This window comes from Trichoderma asperellum, chromosome 7 (assembly GCF_020647865.1).
Source record: "Trichoderma asperellum chromosome 7, complete sequence".
Taxonomy (NCBI): Eukaryota; Fungi; Ascomycota; class Sordariomycetes; order Hypocreales; family Hypocreaceae; genus Trichoderma; species Trichoderma asperellum.
The window spans coordinates 2,935,177-2,956,017 of record NC_089421.1 but is presented as its reverse complement, the minus strand read 5'-3'; the positions used below and the strand labels follow the sequence as shown (position 1 = coordinate 2,956,017).

At 46.5% G+C, this 20,841-nt stretch overlaps 8 protein-coding genes across 9 annotated transcripts; 3 read left to right on the top strand and 5 right to left on the bottom strand.

Annotated features, from left to right (window-relative positions):
* The first annotated feature begins 284 nt into the window (after nt 1–284).
* On the top strand, nt 285–3,935 carry TrAFT101_011699 (uncharacterized protein). Its single transcript, XM_024908616.2, has 2 exons — nt 285–2,625; nt 2,701–3,935. The coding sequence occupies exons 1-2, from the start codon at nt 1,464–1,466 to the stop codon at nt 3,657–3,659; spliced, it is 2,121 nt and encodes a 706-aa protein (XP_024757876.1). The 5' UTR covers nt 285–1,463; the 3' UTR covers nt 3,660–3,935.
* Nucleotides 3,730–6,315, bottom strand: TrAFT101_011698 (uncharacterized protein). Its single transcript, XM_024908617.2, has 11 exons — nt 6,189–6,315; nt 5,802–5,983; nt 5,651–5,733; nt 5,211–5,598; nt 4,985–5,144; nt 4,772–4,922; nt 4,650–4,715; nt 4,483–4,591; nt 4,170–4,385; nt 4,011–4,090; nt 3,730–3,943 (listed from the first exon to the last, which is right to left on the bottom strand). The coding sequence occupies exons 1-11, from the start codon at nt 6,239–6,241 to the stop codon at nt 3,905–3,907; spliced, it is 1,527 nt and encodes a 508-aa protein (XP_024757877.1). The 5' UTR covers nt 6,242–6,315; the 3' UTR covers nt 3,730–3,904.
* A 229-nt stretch (nt 6,316–6,544) lies between these two features.
* Nucleotides 6,545–6,911, bottom strand: TrAFT101_011697 (uncharacterized protein; the record flags this gene model as incomplete). Its single annotated transcript, XM_066129347.1, has 2 exons — nt 6,545–6,799; nt 6,855–6,911. 2 exons carry the CDS (start codon nt 6,909–6,911, stop codon nt 6,545–6,547), a joined length of 312 nt encoding a protein of 103 aa, XP_065985479.1.
* A 2,436-nt stretch (nt 6,912–9,347) lies between these two features.
* On the top strand, nt 9,348–11,809 carry TrAFT101_011696 (uncharacterized protein). Of its 2 annotated transcripts, XM_024900787.2 has the most exons (3): nt 9,348–9,932; nt 9,996–11,195; nt 11,261–11,809. In XM_024900787.2, the coding sequence occupies exons 1-3, from the start codon at nt 9,535–9,537 to the stop codon at nt 11,697–11,699; spliced, it is 2,037 nt and encodes a 678-aa protein (XP_024757879.2). In that variant the 5' UTR covers nt 9,348–9,534; the 3' UTR covers nt 11,700–11,809. The 2 variants fall into 2 exon arrangements, with proteins under 2 accessions (XP_024757879.2, XP_065985478.1); XM_066129346.1 differs by having other exon boundaries at nt 9,996–11,809.
* Nucleotides 11,810–13,700: 1,891 nt separating this feature from the next.
* TrAFT101_011695 (uncharacterized protein) lies at nt 13,701–14,840 on the top strand (the record flags this gene model as incomplete). The annotated part of the gene is made up of 2 exons (XM_024900828.2): nt 13,701–14,299; nt 14,354–14,840. 2 exons carry the CDS (start codon nt 13,701–13,703, stop codon nt 14,838–14,840), a joined length of 1,086 nt encoding a protein of 361 aa, XP_024757880.1.
* Nucleotides 14,841–15,433: 593 nt separating this feature from the next.
* TrAFT101_011694 (uncharacterized protein) lies at nt 15,434–17,196 on the bottom strand (the record flags this gene model as incomplete). The annotated part of the gene is made up of 3 exons (XM_066129345.1): nt 15,434–15,916; nt 16,490–16,922; nt 17,003–17,196. The coding sequence occupies 3 exons, from the start codon at nt 17,194–17,196 to the stop codon at nt 15,434–15,436; spliced, it is 1,110 nt and encodes a 369-aa protein (XP_065985477.1).
* A 530-nt stretch (nt 17,197–17,726) lies between these two features.
* TrAFT101_011693 (uncharacterized protein) lies at nt 17,727–18,592 on the bottom strand (the record flags this gene model as incomplete). The annotated part of the gene is made up of 3 exons (XM_066129344.1): nt 17,727–18,068; nt 18,126–18,401; nt 18,449–18,592. 3 exons carry the CDS (start codon nt 18,590–18,592, stop codon nt 17,727–17,729), a joined length of 762 nt encoding a protein of 253 aa, XP_065985476.1.
* Nucleotides 18,593–18,986: 394 nt separating this feature from the next.
* Nucleotides 18,987–20,029, bottom strand: TrAFT101_011692 (uncharacterized protein; the record flags this gene model as incomplete). The annotated part of the gene is made up of 5 exons (XM_024910109.2): nt 18,987–19,185; nt 19,237–19,375; nt 19,427–19,655; nt 19,797–19,857; nt 19,950–20,029. The coding sequence occupies 5 exons, from the start codon at nt 20,027–20,029 to the stop codon at nt 18,987–18,989; spliced, it is 708 nt and encodes a 235-aa protein (XP_024757882.2).
* Nucleotides 20,030–20,841: the final 812 nt, after the last annotated feature.

Genomic DNA, 20,841 nt, shown 5'->3' with positions numbered 1-20,841 from the left:
TGCAAATGAGGTGTTTTGAAGCATGTCAGTCGCTCGGGAGTAGAAGCTGTGATCTTTATCCAAAGCGCGTGTCGTTGCTTGTGACAGCCGAGGCAGCTCAGAAAAGTGCATATGATGTTCATCCAGCAGCCCTGTGGTGTTGTGTGTAGTCGCTTTGGTGGTCTGTTGCTGCTGCTATTTTTGCGCCACCACCGCCCCGCGCTATCCTTATCCCGCCTCACGAGCAACCAGCCACCAGCCACCAGCCACTGCAATCTCCAATCTGATCATGATCAATCTTGATATCTGCATGATTGCCTTTTGTTTTACGGCGTTTGGATCAGCCCGTGTCGTCGCTTCTGGTATGAAGGAGCCCCAATTCTTCAACGGCCACTGCTAATACTGGCAGCTGAGGCCCTCGCCGACCCTGCACGGTTTCATGTCGAGGCGCTATTTCGGCACCTGAAACACTCGACGATGCACGCCTAGCTCCCACGAATGAGTGCAAACGTTGCATTCGAGGCCTCCTTGTCGCACCTTTTGCGCTGCGTCCTGTTTTCTGGCCTCGTGGACTAATTGCACGGGGCTGGCCGCCTTTATATGATTGCCTAGAATGGAAACGATGCCTCGACTCGCGTCCAGCTACGCTCTTGAGGCGGTCACGGCGACATTATTGCACCTTGCCCGACTTCGTCATGGAGATGGAAACACCAGACTCAGGCTTCGAGCACATCTTCAAACCGCCGCGAGCATGTCCGGGCTTCTCCGTGCGGTGCCGATAGTTGGCTGACCCGTGTCTTTGCCCCCTGTTTCTTTAATGAGATTGAGATGAAGTGGGTATTGTCCAGCTGCTCCCACTGCTAGAATTGCAGCACTGCTAGCACATTGCTGCTGCAGATTCCCGCAACATGGGTGACTTATGCTTCTTTAGTGAGGCTAGCAGCAGCATTGCAGTCCGTCCGACCGTCCCCGGCGGGTGAGAAGGGGGAGGCGCAAGATGGATCTACGAGGTGTAACACAATGGAGCTCTACAGCCGTTGGCGCAAGGATGTTTCCCCGATATGGTAGGTCTTCGCTGCTACGCGTGCCCCGTCCTTGCTCCATAATATCATTTGAAGATCCGGAATGCCAAGCGACATCTTAATAGCTCACCTCCACGATTTTTTTTTCTTCCTTTACACTTCCTCTTTGAGAGAGGATGGGGAAAAACCCGGTGCTTTCTTGACCCTCTTTTCATTACTTTCTTTTCTTCTTTTCGATGCTATGGGAAATTGTTTATTGTGCTGATTTATTTCTTTTGTTCAAGCCGGAACTGGATTTCGCACGGGTCGATGAATGGTCAGACGTGTTCACGCCTCTTTACTTTCGAAACGGGGATTTTTTTTGGGGACCTTGTGATGAATTAGGCGCACGTTGAGTGAAGCTGGTCTACACGAACGTTGCGTTAAAGTAGGGGGACCAAGAAAGAGATTGGACAGTGAACTATGGCGCCGACCTCTAGGATACAGAGACGACAAACGGATGTTGGACGTCCCGATGGACTGGTGGAGAAGGAGAGGCAGACACGTGACGCATCGTGTACGAAGAGATGGCTGAGGTTCAGGTGCAAGAAGAAGAGTTTGGAAGTGAATGTTTCATTACAAGGACCTCCTACCGAAAACAACTCAAGCACCGCTCATACGTCTTCTGGAAGCGACATCAAGGGTGAATCAAGCCAAGAACCAGCGAGCGAACCTTTCTCTGCTGGGGAGCTATTGAAGAGGACCTTCTGGGACCTGCTGGGCGGGGATGGGAGTGATGACGAGAGTGGGGATGCGGATGAGAGTGAGGATGAGGACGACAGCCGGAACCATGTCGATTTTGGCGTGCCTCTTTCTGATCCTCTATCGCAACTTCTCTCTCATCCACTTCCCTTACCATCATTGATACCAAACCCAATTGCTGCTCTTATACCACGACCGCCACCAGAATCGTCTCCTCCACCAGCCGCCCCCCCTGTTACCTCGTCTCCTCCACCAGCCGCCCCTCCTGCTACCTCGTCACCACCACCACCGCCTCCTGCAGCATCTCCTGCAGCGCCTCCTGCGGCATCTCCTGCAGCATCTCCCGCATCTCCTGCGGCATCTCCCTCTCAATCGCATGTTCCGCCTTCCATCTCTATTCCTCCACGAACATCCCCCACAGACGGGATATCCGAAAATCTTGGAGCTCCTTCGCCTTCCACGACAAGACCTCCTGGATCGTCATTCAGCGCACCTCTGCCCAAGAGTACGTCTACCGGTGATGACAGTGATGATGATGATGATGGCGGCGACGACAGCGATGATGACGGTCCATCCTCATCCATTGGCAAGCCTGCCTCCTCAACACGAACTCGATCTACTCTTACGGCTATCGCGCCACCTTATGAGACGCAGACGACAGGGGGCTCTGAGGAAAGGTCCACGACTAGCCGTACGAAAGAAGTAGCGAGCTCTTTCACTACGTCCGTGATTTTGCCAGATCATACCGCGAGTACGACGACAAGGGCTGCAATGACGAGCACTGCAAGCCCGAGTGGAACAGCTGCAGCTATTCTAGGGCACGGGGCTGCACATAGGTTGAGCCCGGCTGGCGAAAAAGCCGTCATTGCGTCTACGACCATTGGTGAGTTCATATCTTTGAGTTGTATATTTTTTCCCCCCTTCCTGGTGTACATAAAACTTACTATTTTGGCATTAGGTGGATTTGTCATTCTTCTGGCTCTCGCCTGGTTTCTTTGGCGCTCGGCCAAGCGTAAATCTGCTGGCAGAAAGCACGTTTGGCCAGCCAGCCGGGACATGCTTGACGGCCCTCGGCGTATCTCTAACAGAGTTACCGATCGATTTGCATCCATGAAAGGCCGCCTCTTGCCAGCCGCCCTTGGCTGGTGTAGCATTGATGAGTCCAACGATGAAAAGGGTCTCGAAAGCGAGAAAGCGGTCCCAAAGCTGGCATCGAATAATGCTGGCTTGTTGGAGAGGAGATTGGGATCTAAGACGCCACCTCAGCATGTGACGGTGAATTCCTACGGCATGATCTTCCGTACGCCGATCCATGGCGACTCCATGTCGGATATCCTGGAGCGACCTAAGGTTACACAGCCGCCGGCCACCGCGGTGGCTCAGGAACGATCTAGGCAGATGGCGGCAGCCCATTTGGAGAGCGCAAGAGCGAGCGTGAGCGTGAGTGCATACAACTCGAGATCGCAATCTTTGGCACCTTCGCGCAAGAATACCCGCATCAGCGATGTCTCGTCTTTATCGTCAGGGTTTGGCGACGGAGACATAATCATCACTCAACCCCCCACTGCTGCTGCCACCTATGCTGTTACTCCAACTCGATCCAATACCTTTGACACAAATATTAACCTCAGTGCTGTCAGGACTAGCCCTGAGAGGAAGAGCTTTAACAGCCGATTCTCCCGCAGCAACAGCAGAGACACCGTCATGACAAACTCGTCGGAGGACCTGCGTCCCCGATTCCGCACCGTCTCCTCCTGGGTACATCAGCAATCCCGCCGAACGAAGCAGCGATCCGCGGCGAGGAGGAGTGAAGACCGTGGGATGCCGACACCTTTGCCAGAGCAAGGATTTGATATGATGATGCCTGACGGGGAGGTGCCGAGGAGAGTTGATTCCTCGCTGTGGAAGGGGAAATGAGATGCTGCATAGCGTGTGATTTGCTGTTTTGTTCTAGCGGGAGAAGCGAGAGCGACGGAGTTTGTGCATAAGGAATAGAAATGGATTTTTAAAAGCAACCTTTTCGACATAATCTCTGGGGAGAATTCGGTTGTTACTGAAGCCATATATAATCACTCAGTTCTAACAGATCTATCTGATCGTAGTCGCTTCTATGTGTTCATATCAGAGTACAAATAAAAAGTCTACATATTTCTATTTATCCCCTATTTGTATGGGAACATCTCCCAGAATCCAATCTCCATCTGTCACGCGCAATGTTTTAGTAAAATGTCCTTTCATGTTTTAGGGGCTGCCTTTTGGTCTTCTTACCTTTGTGGCGTGTACAAAAATCTTGATTAGCTCTTCTATCCGACTAGGTGACTGCAGCCGAATGCTATGCTCAAGGAGTTCTATTATAATTATTACAAAGTCAATTCCTGTCTTTGGAGCAAGATGAAGTTCAAAAATCGATTTCCTTTTTTTACGTACCGCTTCCTAATCTTACCGCCTCGACATAGTCATCCGCATTGTAGTTCTCAATCCAAGGCCAGTAAGTGTTTCCGTCGCGGACCGTATCATCGTGCGCGTGGAGCATCTTGGCGACGGCGCCGTAGCCGAGGAGGCATGGCGCGAGGGCCATTTGGAGGGCGAGCCAGTCTTCGCTTTGGCCAATGTCGAGGACGTAGCGGGTATATGCGGTGCAGGCTTTAATGTGTCACGGATTTGAGTGTCAGAATTTTTCTACTGTTTAAAAAGTGTGCACGTTGAAAAGAAGAGCTTTTTTTTTTTTTTAGAGGTTTACCTTGGAGTTCTTGTGTTGCTTGAATCTCTGGCTCGGATATGCCGAAGGAGTTGCAGTAGTTGATGTGAAGCTTCATTTCGTGGAGAATGTGGGTGACGATTTCGTTTGACTGTTGGACGGGCTGTTAGCACTTTGTGTTTTATGGGCTTTGTGTGTATTTGGCATACTCTTGATATATCACCGATGGTCTTTGCTTTGTATGCTGCAAGCGCATTCGCTCTGGAAAAGTGAACCTGTTAAAGTGATGTTAGTCATGACTGTGTGGATGAGAGCACGCATTTGATCTTACTAAATAAAGATAATCTTGAACGATGTAGCCCTTAAACGACTCAACTGGCAGTGTTCCGTTGCCCAAGGCCATGACGAAGGGATGGTAGACAAACTCGCTCCACACGTCGCGAACAGCTGGGTGTTCTAGTAAATACTCAACAAAGTATCCTCTGCATGAAGACCATTAGCTACTAAAGTAAGACGGTAGAGCTGGCTGATGAGGGCTGCTTACGGAGAGAAAGGAAGAATATATGTCGAGTGGAAGTGATCGAGCGGCCCATTGCCATTGCCAAGCTTGGGCGCCGTCTTGATGCCTGATTCGATGTATCGACAGGCGCCGCGGACAGCGGTGGGCATGTCGGCGCCTTGGGAGACACGAGCTGCAATGGCGGCTATATCGCAGTAAGTATGATGCTCCTATTGAAATTTCTCGCTACTATGTATTGAGATGTACTTACAGGCTAGAGAGCAGCCAGTTCCGTGAGTGCTTGTGCTCTTTTGATAGGGACTCTGCACTCGCAGTACGCTTCCCTCGGGACCAATGAGGATGTCGACAACAGTTTCCTTCTCTTCATCTGTCTTGGCTACTGTCAAGTCCTTGCGGAATGGCATATGGCCTCCTTTGACTAGAACCCATTTAGGCCCTAGTTTTTGAATCTTGCGTCCCATGGCTTCAACATCGCTGACGGACCGAATCTCGCCAACTTCGTGGCCATTCTGCGTCAAGAGGAGGGTGGCTTCTGGGATGTTGGGCGTGAGGATAGTGGTGTGAGGGAGGAGATGCTGAGATAGTTGCGCGATGGCTTCATGAGGGAGGAGCTGAGCGCCTGATGTTGAGACCATGACCTGCCTTTCTGTCAGCTTCATCTTATGTGAATGATGCTATGGTAGCCCTTACCGGATCGATTACTAGAGTCGGGACGTTGAACTTGGTCACTAATTTTGCAATGACTTCGATTGTCTCTGCAGATGCCAACATTCCTTTTTTTTTTAATTCATCTTTGTTAATATAATCGTCTTCATAATGCAGATGGAGTGCAAAAGCTCACCCGTTTTGATCACGTCAGCCCCTACATCCTCAAGGCACGCTTCGATCTGCCTTCCCACGAAATCAGAGGGTATGACATGTACGCCTGTCACGCCCTTGGTATTCTGTACTGTGAGCGCCGTCGTTGAGGTCATTGCGTAGCAGCCATGTGCGGCGAGGACTTTTTGGTCTGCTTCCAGGCCACTAGAGCGATGAAACGGTGGTATTAGTAGACATTTTACGAAAACATATTCTGAAGCAAAGAGGGCCCCGGTGAAATCGTCAGATGAACAGGCCTGGGTGTTAAATGAGTAGCTATCGCCGTATCAAACGACTCATGCAAAGCAAATACCTAGTGGTAACGGGTATAATGAGGGAATATGAGGGAGTGAGAAGCAGGTATACTTACGCCCCTCCAGAGGGATCTGACCCGGCAATGATCAAAACCCTGCCTTGGACCATCTTGGTTTGGTGAAATTCTTAGATCTAAATGCTGATATGTCGAAAAGAGCTCAAAGATTTGTGAAAATAGGAAGGGCGCGGCATGATGTAGCTGTGTTTGCGGGTGGGGCTGAAAATCTATGGACGGCGGATTTATGTGGGGTATGGGCCGAGTCTACGGATTGTGGTCTTCAGTATTGCACAACTTATAGTTGCTTGTGCTTCATAGAATCCTTGTAAAAATGTATTTTCATTATTTCTTTTTAAAAGAGAGCTAGACAACAAAAATCATTGTAAAATACGTAATCGAGTGTTCCTTGTCATTCAAGAGTTCAATGTTAATGCCGTCTCTAGAATCGTCCTAATATTTTGGTAGTGCTTAGTTGGCGAGTTGTGTGAGGCAATGGAAGCTGGAGATGGTATGCTTTCGCTTCCTGGCGAATTACTAGGAGTTGTAGAAGCTGGTGATGATACACCATCGTATCCCGGAGAATTGCTTGAGGCAGTGGAAGTAGGTGATGGCAAGCTGCTAGGTCCTGGCGAGTTGCTTGTAGCCATGAGACCGTCGTTGGCATACCGCTGTCTTCTGGTGAGTTGCTTGTAGTGATGCGAGCTGTTTTCCTCACCTACTTACTCCTGATGAGTTATCATAAAAAAGGATGCTAGAATCGCTATCCTCATCATAGATCATGTTGAGAAGACCCTGGAGTTGCTACTGATGCCGTCGAGCTCAGCATGGCTAATATACCCGGTGGTCTGTGTACTAGGTAGTAAAATTTGTTCTCTTCTTTTGGAGCCTTGAAAGCCTTGAAACTTGCTCAAGTGCATGAGCCTAGAGTTGCTCCGGCCTGTGGTCCAGTAAAGGGGCATTCTGGCCCAGTGCAAGATGTGTTTACCATCGGGAACGAACGCGCATAACTCGCAACTCCTATAAAGATATTATTTCTTGGGACACCTGACTTAGCTATCATTGACAATGCTTGTGGTGTCTCTGTAAGATAGACTAAATAAATACTGGGTTAGGACATACTGTATAGATGATGGCGCTGCTCGGCTACAATAATTTGGAAGGACGATGTCTTACCATGGCTTCTCAGACAACCTTCGATAGAGCAGCTAGTATTAGGCCATTGGCGACCGTAATTCCACTGGCTACGCAAATCATCTGTTGAATAAGGTCATAGAGTCAGTGCCATATAGCCATAAAAGAGGGGTTATGCGGGGACAAAAGCTTTACAATGTACTTACATGTCATATAGATGATGTAGTTGACCAATTAGTGTTCTTCGCTGCGATCCGCATGACCCATTTGCATGGAGCATAGGGCTATGGAAAGCTGCTTTAGGTAACTAACTACATGTGTACATGGTTCAATGTGCTGGTCGCCTATTGAATAGCTTATTTGAGTTGACTGAACTGGCCGAAAGAGTCTTCTATCTAGGTATACAGTGTAATGAATACTCCGCGTTTTAAAATGCGGTAATGGAGCTCTGATAATGAATAACATGAGAGGGAGCTGACACGTGTGTACATACACTTGGAGCTCTTCGCGTTTGAAGCTACCAGGCGGATAATTGATTGCACTATAATCACCGTGATATCCCTAATAACTACATATATGGCGCCAAAACAAGCAATATTTTCCCTATCTCCCTCGCGGAGGAGGTTTTGCACGGCTTGGGTAGCTATCTGTTCTGTAGCGTTTGCAACGGGAGAATCCCCCCTCCTCGGGATTGGCGCCGGCTATAAGACAGTCGCAGCATTTCCAAGGCATACTGATGCAATAAAGTAAAATTGTTTCATCCATGTTTTATTGCTGGGCGAGATTTGAAGAAAGGAGGTTTACAATGCTCCGATTTGGAGAGGAGTGTGGGTTATTTGGGAATACTTTCTCTTGTAATGCTCCATCTTCCTGAGGGGCAGCTGAGAGGTGCATAGTCAATGATTCAAGCTTTCCACCGCTATTTTGGAATGGATTTCCATCCAATTTGTCCTCTTCTACGAAATTGGTATCATATGTAAGCTGCAGATACACAATTGTACTATGGATCGACTGATATAAATTCCAAGAAATTTAGGCCGATGCGGTGTGCATGTATTATATAGAACTGACATCTTCTAGTGATAAGTTACTCGTCTTTTCTGGTGTCGCCAAGAGGATTCAACAATCCTGGGGTAATGAGTATGTGAAGGAGCGCTATCCTTGACAATTGCACTTGGGGGCGGTATCACCTTCCAGATATCGTAAATAAATAGCCCCTAAACGAAAATTATGGACCAAGGTCCTAGCTGGTCCTAGTTATCTACCGATGGGGAGATGTTATCCATTTGGTATATTAATTGGTGGCTAGCTTGACGCCTTTGTCCTTGTTACTCGATATTTAGCAAACGGTTTGGCGCAAAGATCGATACCTACAACTAGGCATGTCTTGGTGATCTCCGGGCACACTATTTGGTATCGAAATCCTTTTCCTTCTATTTTAAAGCTGCGTTATTTTTCTCTCCCCAGCCTGCAAGTATAAACCACCTCTCCCACCAATGTTAAGCGTTATGTGCCCCTTCTTTTGCTAAACACACCACTTTTGCGTAAAACTCACAATCCTTAGCCCCACACCACCACCATGCAGGCGACGGCTTTATCACCGGGCCCAAGTTCCTTCACTACTTTGGCACTATTGGTGATGGCTATTCTTTCTATGTAGAAATAGTTCGTAGGACTTCTAATAGAGCCAAAATATACGATAATGCTACTGTAGAAGGTGGGAATTGTTTATTATTGGACCATGGCAAGGCACGGTATTTGCACTTTTGCGCCACACATTGAGGATGCTATCTTGTCCGTTGCAAGAGTACGATGCATACAAATTTTTTCTGTGTGCCGTGTCCATACGCGTGATGAATGAGAAGACTGTAGTTCTATTTCGCACATCGAAGGCATGAAATGCCACTCAAGACACTCGTAGCCGCACGGCATCAATTCATACTGACCTTGACTGACTTTTGTGATCAGCAAGGCAGATATTCAAGGTGAGGCGATAAGAAGAAAGCCTCGCTCGTTGGTGGGTGTGAATCCCCTTCCGCATACAGAGTATCCCTGTAATGAATAAAGTGGAGGCCTACGCGAACCGCAGCTATTCCAGCTCCCAATTTGCGTAACACTTTGAAATTTTGTTCCAGCAAACACTCAATCCTCTGCAAGCTCTCATTGAGAAGCTAGCAGATTTGTGATAGATACCACAATCTCTAGCGTCAGTAACAGACCAGACGTCTTCAAAATCCAACTGACGTCTAAAGACACTCATCAACTCCCGACTATGTTGCCAGAGTGGGCAACTCACCCTGCCAGGGGGACGATGGCGACTATGCTACTGTTCGGCGCCGCATTTACCATCGGTCATCACTTCTTTTATCAGAGTCTCTCCGGAAAACCACCGTCAAATGCCGTCTATTTCAAAGGCTTTTCCGGCGGCTTAACGGGACAGCAAGTCAATCTGGCTGCGGGAGCGGTCTTTGCTTTCCTGGTCCACTCTGCTCTAGGTGTCGTGATAAACACTGCGGCAAACCAAGCGCTATGGGTAGCCATTAGGACACAGTCTTCAAAGCTAGAGGTGATTGACAACCTGGCGACTGCAACAACTAGTATTTGGAGCATGTTTGACTTCCGACTATGGAAGAAGAGCCCGATCCGGATGGCATTAGCCACTATCTTCTGGTTTGCACAATCCAGATTATATATATATATATATATATATATCAGCCTGCTAATAATTTTTAGGCTTCTATCCATCACGTCCTTCATAACACCGGCTACTCTCAATGTTAAGTGGTCAGCAACAACATCTATGTCAACGACCAGGGTCCCCCAAATTGATTTTACCAGTCTGAACTTTGCCAACTTACAAGGTCAGGTCAGCGCCTCCCCTTGGTATAAATATAGCGCTCCGCAGTATTCTGTTCTGCAAGCAGTGGCGGGAAGCACGGCAGGTGGCCGCATACTGCCAATATCATCACCGCACCAAAATGCTACGTGGTTCTTGAAGTTTCCCGGACCAGCACTGTCATGCGAAAGCCTTAACGAGGAATCGGTTCTGCACGATAACATTACGAATAATATTCTCACGACAATGTCAGCGGGAGTTAATGGAAAGATGGGTTCCGGCTGCTCGCAATCTTTCGGTTATATTTCTTGGGTGCCGACTACCGATATGAATCTACACAACAGTTTTCTGCCCTTCCCTGGTATGACCTTGAATACTTCTCAAACTCCGTATAAATCACCTTCGCAAAGCGTCGGACCGTTGGATGGGGGCACAGAACCACTTACGCTCCTAGTCGCAGCCCTACCAGGGATGGTCCAAGGGTTAACCAGCTATCCATGCCTATCTTATACACCCAAAAACGACTCGGTTTCATTTACTAAAGAGGCTTTGAATTACATAGCCAACATGACTATAACAAAATGTACGATGTATAATACCTCATACGAGGCTAACTTCACATATGTCAACAACATCCAGAGCGTAAATCTCACGACACAAGGCTCGTTCAACATTGTCACCAGCCAGACAGGGGTAGCAGGGGCATATCCGCTACAGAGTCAACAAAGTGACGGCACGTTCGTCGATGACCTCACATTGGTGGAGAATCTTGCCTACCAGGCCGTTATGGACGCTTTCGGGCGCATGTTTGTGGGAGCTATCACCTATGACCTTTCCCTGCAGAGGCAAATAATAGACACTCAAATGGCATCGACACGGCTCCTGGGAACTAAAGATTTCAACTTTATACAACCTCTTTCCAGGGACAGGGAGGGAAGCGCGGCAGGCACACTGGAGGGGGCTGTAGATCAGGGCTATGCGCCCTGGAAGGGCTTTTCTGTCGACCAAGCGCCTAATTCCTCTATCCCTGTCGCCAGCATGATGGAAGAGTTGTTCCGTAATGCCACTGTATCCCTCATGAGCAATATCTTCTTGCAGTTAGTCAAGCCATCTTTCGAAACCTACCGTTAACTTCTTGTGTAGTTCACTGATGTACCTGCAGACCCAATTACTCTTCCCCTTACGCACCGTCGGGTGTAGCTGTAACTGTGACGGCTTACTCCTTGATTTACTCATACGCCGCAGGAACACTCTGGCTTGCGTATGGAATCGCCCTCGGCATGACTCTTCTAAGCATCGTGCTCGGGATTATCTCAATTCATCACAATGGTGGCTCCTCGTATACAACCAAGTTCTCTACGATACTACGTGCTGCCTATTGTATGGCCTTGTCGGAGCCTATACTACCTGAAGATACTGACGGTAAAGATCCAACGCCACAATATATTAAAAAACTGACAATCTCTTTCTCACCAGTGTTTGGAACTACTGTGCGTTACAACAAGGCTGCACAAAGTTCCGAAGAGGACAAGCTGCAGCAGATAGAGGAAAGCCAGACGGAGATGAAAAGCTGGGGCGACAATCGCAGAGAGTCATCTTAATCTTCATTCTTTATAATGCAGATAGGTGCATATCGATTGAATCTAGCTATTGCAAGATTGTACTTGGCCACCTCATTGGGGTATACATGTAGTTGAAATAAACTTTTGGCTCATGCGAAAAAGCTTTTCTAATGATAGGAACATGATGTACAGAAATGTGACTGGAGAGTTGGAGCAAGGCGTAGAACGAAGAACAATAGCAAATGATTAAATGGTTAATTGTTTGCATTATTAGTAACCCCAGAAAAAATGTAGAAAAAAGTATACGTATTCGTCGGAACGGCAGAAATATCCATTTGCTCTCCAAGGTTAGAACAGCAAGCCGCTTTGATCGACCTGTACCCGCTTTCGGCGCCATCCATTAAAGATCTGATGCTATGGAAGAGCGCCATGACCACCATCAGCAAATATATTGAAGACAGATACATACTTCCAGCATGACAACACTCCTGAGATACCGGGCAAGAAGGAAAAAGAAGGAGCATTGCGCAACGCAACTACATGAACCTGAGAACGACGCTACCTATCGCTGCTGAAAATGGCCATAGGGGCATTGTGGACCAGCTCCTAGCTAGATCTGCCGACGTAAATAAAGCCAATATCATGGGCTGCACTCTGTTATTTCTAGCAGTAGAGTAGGAGAATGGAAAAATAGCTGAAATGTTGTTGGTATCTGGGGCTGAGGCGGACGCTATGGATCTGATGAGAAAATCGTGGCTAACAAGTCTGAGGCCCAGCGACTCCACTGCTGACTTATGGGGCAAATGTCAAATTGATGCTTAATCTGAGATGTGGGGTAAGCAAAAATACATGTAAGTGCTATGAAGAATGAGGATTTACAGAGAGCTTGTGTACGAATAGCCGTATCCGGTAGAGAAGTGACTGTTTATGATACTTCGATTAAATAGGTGAGACGATTTACAGGTTTATTACACTTTATTAACAGTGTATTTGGGGCCTGTGTGCTTGCATTTTATACCGTCTGTCCACAATGAGAGGTTACTTTTGAGGTCAGCTCGCAGGTGAATAGATGTTTGTGGTAACAATTGCCAGACGCGCGACTCTACAATATATTTGCGAACCAAGCGAACCAATTGATGTTGGCCAAAAAGAAGAAACGCGAGGTCATTTAGGCAGTAAGTCATCAATAGCCAGCCAAATTGACGGCGAATCTGGTAAGACAATCTCGAATTCCTCATCTGGACATTTCATCTCCACCGGAGAGTGTGAGTCTCGTGAACGCGGCCAAATCTCAAACATATAATTTTGAAGCATTTCTCCAAGGTGCCACTCCTATAATTAAACATTCGATTTCAACATGTGCCGTATCGACTTGCCGTATCACCTGTAATACGGAGTACTCCGAAGAGAATTACAGATGATCTTTGCTTAGAAAAGCATGGCCCCATAAAAGACTAATTTCAGAATAGTCCGGTAAGATAGTACCTATTGCGAACCACCACGTATACTTCTCACTAGTACCCGACTATAACCTTGGGTACGAGATTATTCTTAACCTGAGTTTATATATACCAGAGCTCAAACTTTGTATACTGCAGCGCTACTAAAACATATTATCTCTATAAACATTAATAATAAATTTATAATTATTTGGAGGTTGATCCGAAGAGCTGCTTTCCGAGCTGAGAACTAGTCTCTAGCACCCCTGATGACACGCTTATAAAGCATCCCACATTCTTCCACTTAAACGCGCGGCACGCTGTAAACGCCGTTAGATTTCTTCGGAGGACAGCGTGGGCTCTACTATTTATGAGAATAGTAATTCCGAGTGGGCGTGAATTGTGGAGTGATTGATTAAATGAATGATCCATAATGAAACCGAGCGATGTGACTTATTTTATAACTAATGGGAATACGGTAGGTGGCACAGCATTCGAAGCTGAATATAAAAGCTTTGACCTGGAACCGCATCTATGGTTGTTGATTTTGGATCATCTTCACATCATTTTAAACATCTCTCTACTACCCTTTGAACCCATCATGTCTAGATTTTTAACAGCAGCCCTCCTTCTTGGGCAAACCTTTGCTTATGACACCGTTCTTGGATTTAATTCGCGCCCACTAGTGGAAACTCGGACAATTGAAGAAATCTACAATGCTGCTCTCAAAGAAGGTGGAACTGTTACAGTTTGGCATGGTGGCGACGAAAAAGATCAACAAGACTCTTTGAAAAGCGCTTTCGAGGAGCGCTTTCCCGGGATGACACTGAATATTACTGTGGATCTCTCCAAATATCTCGACGGCGAAATTGACCAACAGCTATATAATAACAATGTTTTCGTTGATAGCATCATTCTTCAAACACTACAAGACTTTCCACGTTGGCAACAGGAAGGTGCTCTGCTCAACTACGCCCCCGTCGGATTTGACAAAGTATATTCGGCATTCAAAGATTCCATATCGGCTTCGTGGTATGGATACAGCATATTTTTCTGGAGTATTTCCTGGAATACTGCCAAACTGCCAAATATCAAAAACATATCTTCTTACAGCGATCTCTTAAAACCGGAATTTAAAAACAAACTCGTCCTAACATACCCCAATGACGATGACGCTGTTCTTTTTGCTTTCTATCAGATGTAAGTTGGCTACTTTGGGAAAAGAAAAGGATCTAGCTAAAAGAGTACGTTTAGTATGCAGCAGCTTGGGACCAAGTGGTTTGATGATCTTTTGAAGCAAAATCCTCGATGGGTTCGTGGGACTGCTACCCCTCTTACTATCGTGAGCGGAGCCAACTACTCTCAATCAGCCACGTTTACAAGCTTTGGTGGATTTAACCCCGGGAAAAACGTCAACATTTCTTTCCCGAATGACGCAGAATTTGTCACTTGGCCTCAGACTGCCGCAATCCTAAAGAATGCGCCGCATCCTGAAAGTGCAAAGCTCTTCCACAACTTTCTCCTCAGCTCTGATCATCAAAAGACTGTCCCTTTGAGTGTTCGGAAAGATATCGACTCCTCTGAATCACCATATCGGAATATAATGAACACACCTCACACAAATCCGACGACATTTGCCAAGTTTATGAGTGATCGTGTGACGGTTGAGCGACTGAGGTTTTACTTCGAGAATCGCCTGGGTTCAGCGCAAGGATTAAGCCCTTTGATCGATGATATCTAGGGATAACATGCGCATATATATCCTCTTATATAGACTAGAAAATATATCTTTTTTAATAGACTGTATGCGACTCCTAATCTTAGACGCACGGATTTTGAGACGGGAATCAAAAGCCCCGACGACGAGTTTGTGAAGGGAATAGACCTCCAGCTGGAGGCACAGTTGCAAAATCAGCTCGTCTACGACTGTATATTCTATGGACGTTCATAAGATGAGATTTACCGCTGATTGGACTTGGTCTCACGCTGTGGACGACAAGCAAGTTAACGAGAGAAGTTGAAAGTTTTTATGGAGTTGACATCTGGATTCCCCCTTAAAAACCCACTGTATACTGCAACGAGTTACATTCCCCATCTAAATGACGCGAGTAGATTAGTTGGTCTTGCATGTTCCCGTCTCCCAATCCATAGAATTCTCTATATCCCATATCCTCTAAATATCATCTTTTAGAGTAAAGCAACAGATATGCGCCGCCGGTAATGCGCCACCATATTATTATTTTATGTCCAAGAATCATCCCTATCCTGACTTGTTGGAAGGTTTCCCAGAGACACTACTCCATAGATTTCTCTTGAATAAATTATCACGTTGTACTACCCATAATGCTGTTGGAGAAAGGCGGTAACCTCAGCATCAAAAGCCATAAGATCGGCTTGCAGTAACGCAAGGTCAACATTCGGCCCAAGGGCATACATTAATTGATCGCCACTCAATGAATTTGGACTTGCGAGATTTGAATTCAGAAGATTTCCCTGCTGCGATGAATCGCTTTTCTTGCCTAAGCTCCATTCATAAGGCTCGTTCTCCAGGATGATCTGCGTAATGGGATCAAACACTAAATCTTTAAGCAGTAGATGTTGATATATGCAGGTTCCATCCGAATTGGAAATATCTGCCTTCGTCTCTGCAAATGGGACAACGTTGTATGCGAAAGTCGAGTGCGAGAGTTTCTGGGCCACCTCACCCCACTTGGCGATAATCCGCGCCTGAACCATCAGGGTCTCTTCACAACTCCTCCAAACGATACTGGCTCGACCATCTTCATAACTGTATCGGAAGATGTATGCGCTGCATTCCTGTCCGTCAAGACAGGTACCCAAAGCTCAATGACTTCCAGCTGGGGAAGCGACAGAGCCGCTTTAGCTGCGAGAATTACAAGCGATTCGAAATCTTGTCTGCTTCTGTCTGAGTTTGAAAGCAAACAACGCAGGATTATGCGTTTTAGGGAGCTGTTAAACATCTTGGGCGATTCTCTTTGTTGAATAATAGACTGAAGAAAGGTAGCCGTATCCATCTGCCATGGCGGGCAGAACTGCTCTAGCCTTTGAGAAAGCTTTGCCATTTCCCTAGGTAGGTAAGCTTGAGCATGTGGGGAAACTTCAGATCTTAATTCTTCGAGACCATCACCGCGCTCAATTTTGGGAATTTCCCACTGTGTAAAATGTTTTCGGCAGGGAAGGCAATAAGTGCAATTGGAACCCTGAGAAAGGGGCGTTAGCTTTATCAGATGCTCACCGTAAAGACTGGTCCGCGTTTCATACCTTGATCAAAGGAAACTTGCTTATGGCGCTCCGGTGACATAGTCCTCTCGAAGTGGAACCACTCCAATGCCACAAACTTTGATCAAGTAGCAATGACAGTGTCCTTACGTGAAAGTCCCTGCGAAACTGTCTGCGCATGATCAGTCCTTTGATGATGGGCACGGCAGGAAGACTCTTGTATTGACTGATAAAGCGGCCTTGCCCATCCCTTCGTGGTTCTAAACGGAGAGAAGTCCCCTGAACCCTTTTGACATGCTCGCTGTACAACGGCGGAGGGCAGCCGCGATGAAAATGACGGGTAAATGGATCAGCAATGTTCGCCCGGTGGAAATCAACAATTCCAGGTGCAAGATCTAGATCTTCGGCGTAGTGAAATGGATAACCATCCTTAATTTCGCATCGATTAAACCGATGCTCTGTATCGCTGGGCGAGGAAGCAGACAGCATCAGTGCCAGCCCCTCTGCCCCATGCCTCGCGGGGTTCCAGAGTTTGAGAGTACCCAGTAGAGACTGAATACACGTTGTGAATATCATGTTGTTGCTTCGAGGGTTGATTAGCATCGAATACACCGGGATTAGAGGAGGAGATATGGATGCCTCAACATACTAATGCTGTGTTACCTCATCCTCCGGTTCATCGCAATCGGGACACTCGTATTTCGAGAGCCTAACCCGTTGTATTTCCCCCCAGAGATAGGCAACACCACTAGACTCAGTATCATTTGGCGTACTTCAACTGGCAGAGAGGCCCACGAAGTGGCCTTGGTGACTGATGATGGAGACTCGACCTGCACGGGGTCGGTCGCTACATCCATCGTGATAGGAGACATGGTATAGAGCAAATACTTCTGTAGCCACGTATTAGAGGTGATATATTTTGGAATAGTAGAATGGAAGAGTTTCTTCCTTGAAATATGAACCGGGGGGTCAAATTTTGAGTCTTGCGCGGGGAGCTGTTTAACTTTCCTTGGGGATGTTTTTTCACCCGATCGGACATAGCTCCTTTTCTTGCCTTAACAAGCTCAAAATTTATAAATTGCAGTGAAAATACTTCTCTTTTTTTAGAAGAAAACTTATATATATGTAATATTTTATAAATCACCTACTTAATCATATAGTTTATATATCGAAGTATAAATATCTACGCAAGGCACCTCCAGACCTCCGCTGCCCCTCACTGCTGTAATCCCTTGAAACAGCAGCACTTGCCCGATTCGGCGGCCTGGACAGCGCTTTCTTGACTTGAAGCGGCATGAAAGTCTTTAACTGGGTACTTAAGTAGGTAAAAATATGTTGAATTGAGTGAAGTGGTATATATACATGATGGAAGATCTGGATCGAAAATCTAGACGCCACTGTCGATCTGATCCACAAAATTAGACTTCGTGTACTTATTCCATGCGGTACATGTATTCTTGATAGCCTTTGGTACTGGCGACTGTTGAATGTCGTCTGGTCTTTCAATTAGGGCAATATAGAAACCCATAGAGACGTGCCACGCAATATGACAGTGTAGGGGCCATACTCCAGGGTTATCGGTCTCATACTGAATGACAATATATCCATTGGCACGAAGCTGTTGAGTATCGCGGCGCTGGGGATTATTTGGGCGGACGATTGTCTTGTTATCCCATGTGCCTTCACCTTCTGCAAGGATGTATATATTATGACCATGTATATGAATCGGCTAAACACATTAGTACCATTGGTAAATCGTTCTGACATGTTCATAGAGGCCACTTACGTGAGAGAAATCGTGAGCGTTCTGAATAACAAGCCGAACGCTGCTGTTATCGTAGACATCGTAGACATTCCAATTGGGCTCCAATGGATAGGTAAGATTACCTTCGTTGGCTAGGAGATAAATAGCTTTGTTGTAATCTACATGAGCTGCCGATCCGTCAACAGTCCACACAAGATGCCCCGTGGCGTTAACAGTTTCGTTGACAGTAATGAACTGAGTTAGAGATGGCACAGACGGCTCGATTGCATAATATGGAACAGTAACATCGAGAGGATCCTGTATAATTATTAGAAACATTCAATTATTACAAAGAGAAAACTTACAGTCGTGCATGTGCCATCATCGCCAGGGTAGAAATTAGCAGCGCTTGTGGGAAGGGCGTTAGTATCGGCATCATCATAGTAGATGGCAGCCAATCCGTGTGGCTGTAAAGGCAGGTTGCAGATTTCAGAAATATTAGAGCGCATCCAGTATGCCCCGTCCGAAGCACCGGTTGCCTCAACGATTACATGCAGCCGTTGACCAACACCAAGTGTGACATAGGTCGCATTATAAGGCTGGACAGGAACGAAGTCGTTGGCTACAACGGTCAAGGTATGACCGTCGATACTGAAACGCTCAAGGCCGGCCGCGCTGGTGTTGATAAGACGCAAAAGATGTTTCTTACCCTTCTGGAACCTAAACTTGGCGTAACCTGCATTATTTGAGCATGGCGTGCCATCTGTGACTAAAGAACAGTCGAAGTTCCCTTTGCCCTGTATTAAATTGTTGTCGGAATATTGAAGCCAGTTGGAGGAGTCCGTACTGGCAACTAACCTCAGTTAGTTGGGAAATGAACTTGATGTTGCTATACTCATTTCATTAAAACTTACCCAGCTTTACAATGTCAAAATATTCCTTGTGGAACCAATCAGCCAGGATAACAGGACCGAGATCAATATCATAGTCCTCATTCGTGGGGCCGTGAACGAGAATGGGTCCGAGAAGGCCGCCCGCGTATTGGGCAGAAAAATGTGAGTGATACCAAGATGTGCCATAGAGATCAGCTTGAAATGAATAACTAGAAGCCGTTAATTTAAGAGACAAAGTAACGTGAAAGAACCCATCTTACGTCAGTGATTGACCAGGAACAATGGGGCACTGCTGAGCACTTGGGACACCGTCAAACCACTGCGTCCCTTTTTGCAGAAAGCCGTGCCAATGCAGAGCCGTGCCTTCACCTGGTCCAGTGATGTTGTTATTCACCGTCACTAGGAGTGTAAGTGCACTTGTTAACATCAATGCAATTTGATGGCACGTACCTTGGATAGTATCACCCCAATTCGCTTCAATCAAAGGGCCAGGAAATTGATCATTTACGAGAATGACATGCTTTTGATATCCATCGGGGGATGCCAGCCCTCTAGATAAGGTGAAGTTGTATTTCCGAGTAACGCCTGTGACTGGTGGGCTTGTGTACGGATTTGTGTTGGCGGCAGTGCGCGCGCCCCAAGGAGGAGAGCTGCTACCTCTAGGTTGCAGTTGGTGAATCTATGAACACAATACAAGGCACATGTTAACATAAAGATCATCGTTGATGCTACTTCAACATCCGTATTGAAGGGTACGCAGAATGCAAAAATGAATCATCTAGCTGTGCACGTAGATGCAGTGGGCAGAGGGGTAGCTTACGCTTGGATCAGAGAGCCACTTGGGATACGTTGGATTATCTAAGGTTCCCCAAGTAGATTTCCTGCATTAGAATGCATTAGCTTTACATCGCCTTATCATCAATGTAACAGTGATGCATGCTTTCCCATTGAAATGGGTGTTTGTGAACCATACCTATTGGTCTCCCACTGTGACAATGCTACGGCATGGCCTACCACTCCGAAAAAGGTAATGAGTGCGCCCAAGGTCGGCATCGTATTAATAATCGCTATTTTTCGATGCAACGTGATTTAACAATTCGATCCCACCTCTTATAACTGGCACGTGTCAGTTGCAGTTGACTACATTGTTGGACACCTCGTTTTTATACCTTATCACCCTCTTTCTACTTTCTCCTATAACATAGAATCCTATTCTGTATTGAGACAATTAACTGCCTGCTCAAATGAGTGTTTACTGCAGCTTTCGTCTTACAAAATTGACTACATCGTACTAACGATATTGCCATAGTCCAATAGTATGAGAAAATCTCCGATTTTAGCCATCGCTCTACCAGATTTAGTTCCCCTAGTATCTCTTTGAGAGGCGTGGTGTCAGCAAGATATCTGAATAACATGCCTTACCACTGCCAGGAGATAGCGTATTACAGGCTATGGCTACAGATTAGAATCCTTAGATGTCAGCCCTGCAGCGGATCGCGGCCCTTCGGACCGTCCTCCGAACACGCCTGTTGAATACGACTATCAAGCGATCTCAGAAAAAGCCAAGACCAAATTCCTATTCAGGATCAGTTATACTATCATCCCACCGGTTGAAATGATGTACCTATTTTGACACTGTGTGTGAATTTCTCTTTCCCGGTTTCCGTTTTTTTCCCTGCCAAATATGCCGAGATTGGAGAAATGATCAACGCATAGAAAGCCATAGCGCCAAACTCTTTGCACTAGTGCTCTTACTATCCTTGTATATGCACATTTTTCTTTTGCTCTCTCGGACTTTTTGTAAACGATTTGGCTGCCTGGGTACGTTGTGGGCCAACAACGCCGACTCTGGCTCCTGGCTTTCG

Bases quoted from the DNA above. Each gene is read 5' to 3' on its own strand.
- TrAFT101_011699 (XM_024908616.2), top strand. From the start codon at position 1,464: ATGGCGCCGACCTCTAGGATACAGAGACGACAAACGGATGTTGGACGT. The intron at 2,626-2,700 runs GTGAGTTCATAT...TTTTGGCATTAG, and splicing joins CATTGCGTCTACGACCATTG to GTGGATTTGTCATTCTTCTG.
- TrAFT101_011698 (XM_024908617.2), bottom strand. From the start codon at position 6,241: ATGGTCCAAGGCAGGGTTTTGATCATTGCCGGGTCAGATCCCTCTGGA. The intron at 4,716-4,771 runs GTAAGATCAAAT...TCACTTTAACAG, and splicing joins TTCAAGATTATCTTTATTTA to GTTCACTTTTCCAGAGCGAA. The intron at 4,386-4,482 runs GTAAACCTCTAA...GACACATTAAAG, and splicing joins AGCAACACAAGAACTCCAAG to CCTGCACCGCATATACCCGC.
- TrAFT101_011696 (XM_024900787.2), top strand. From the start codon at position 9,535: ATGTTGCCAGAGTGGGCAACTCACCCTGCCAGGGGGACGATGGCGACT. The intron at 9,933-9,995 runs GTTTGCACAATC...AATAATTTTTAG, and splicing joins GCATTAGCCACTATCTTCTG to GCTTCTATCCATCACGTCCT. The intron at 11,196-11,260 runs GTTAGTCAAGCC...ATGTACCTGCAG, and splicing joins ATGAGCAATATCTTCTTGCA to ACCCAATTACTCTTCCCCTT.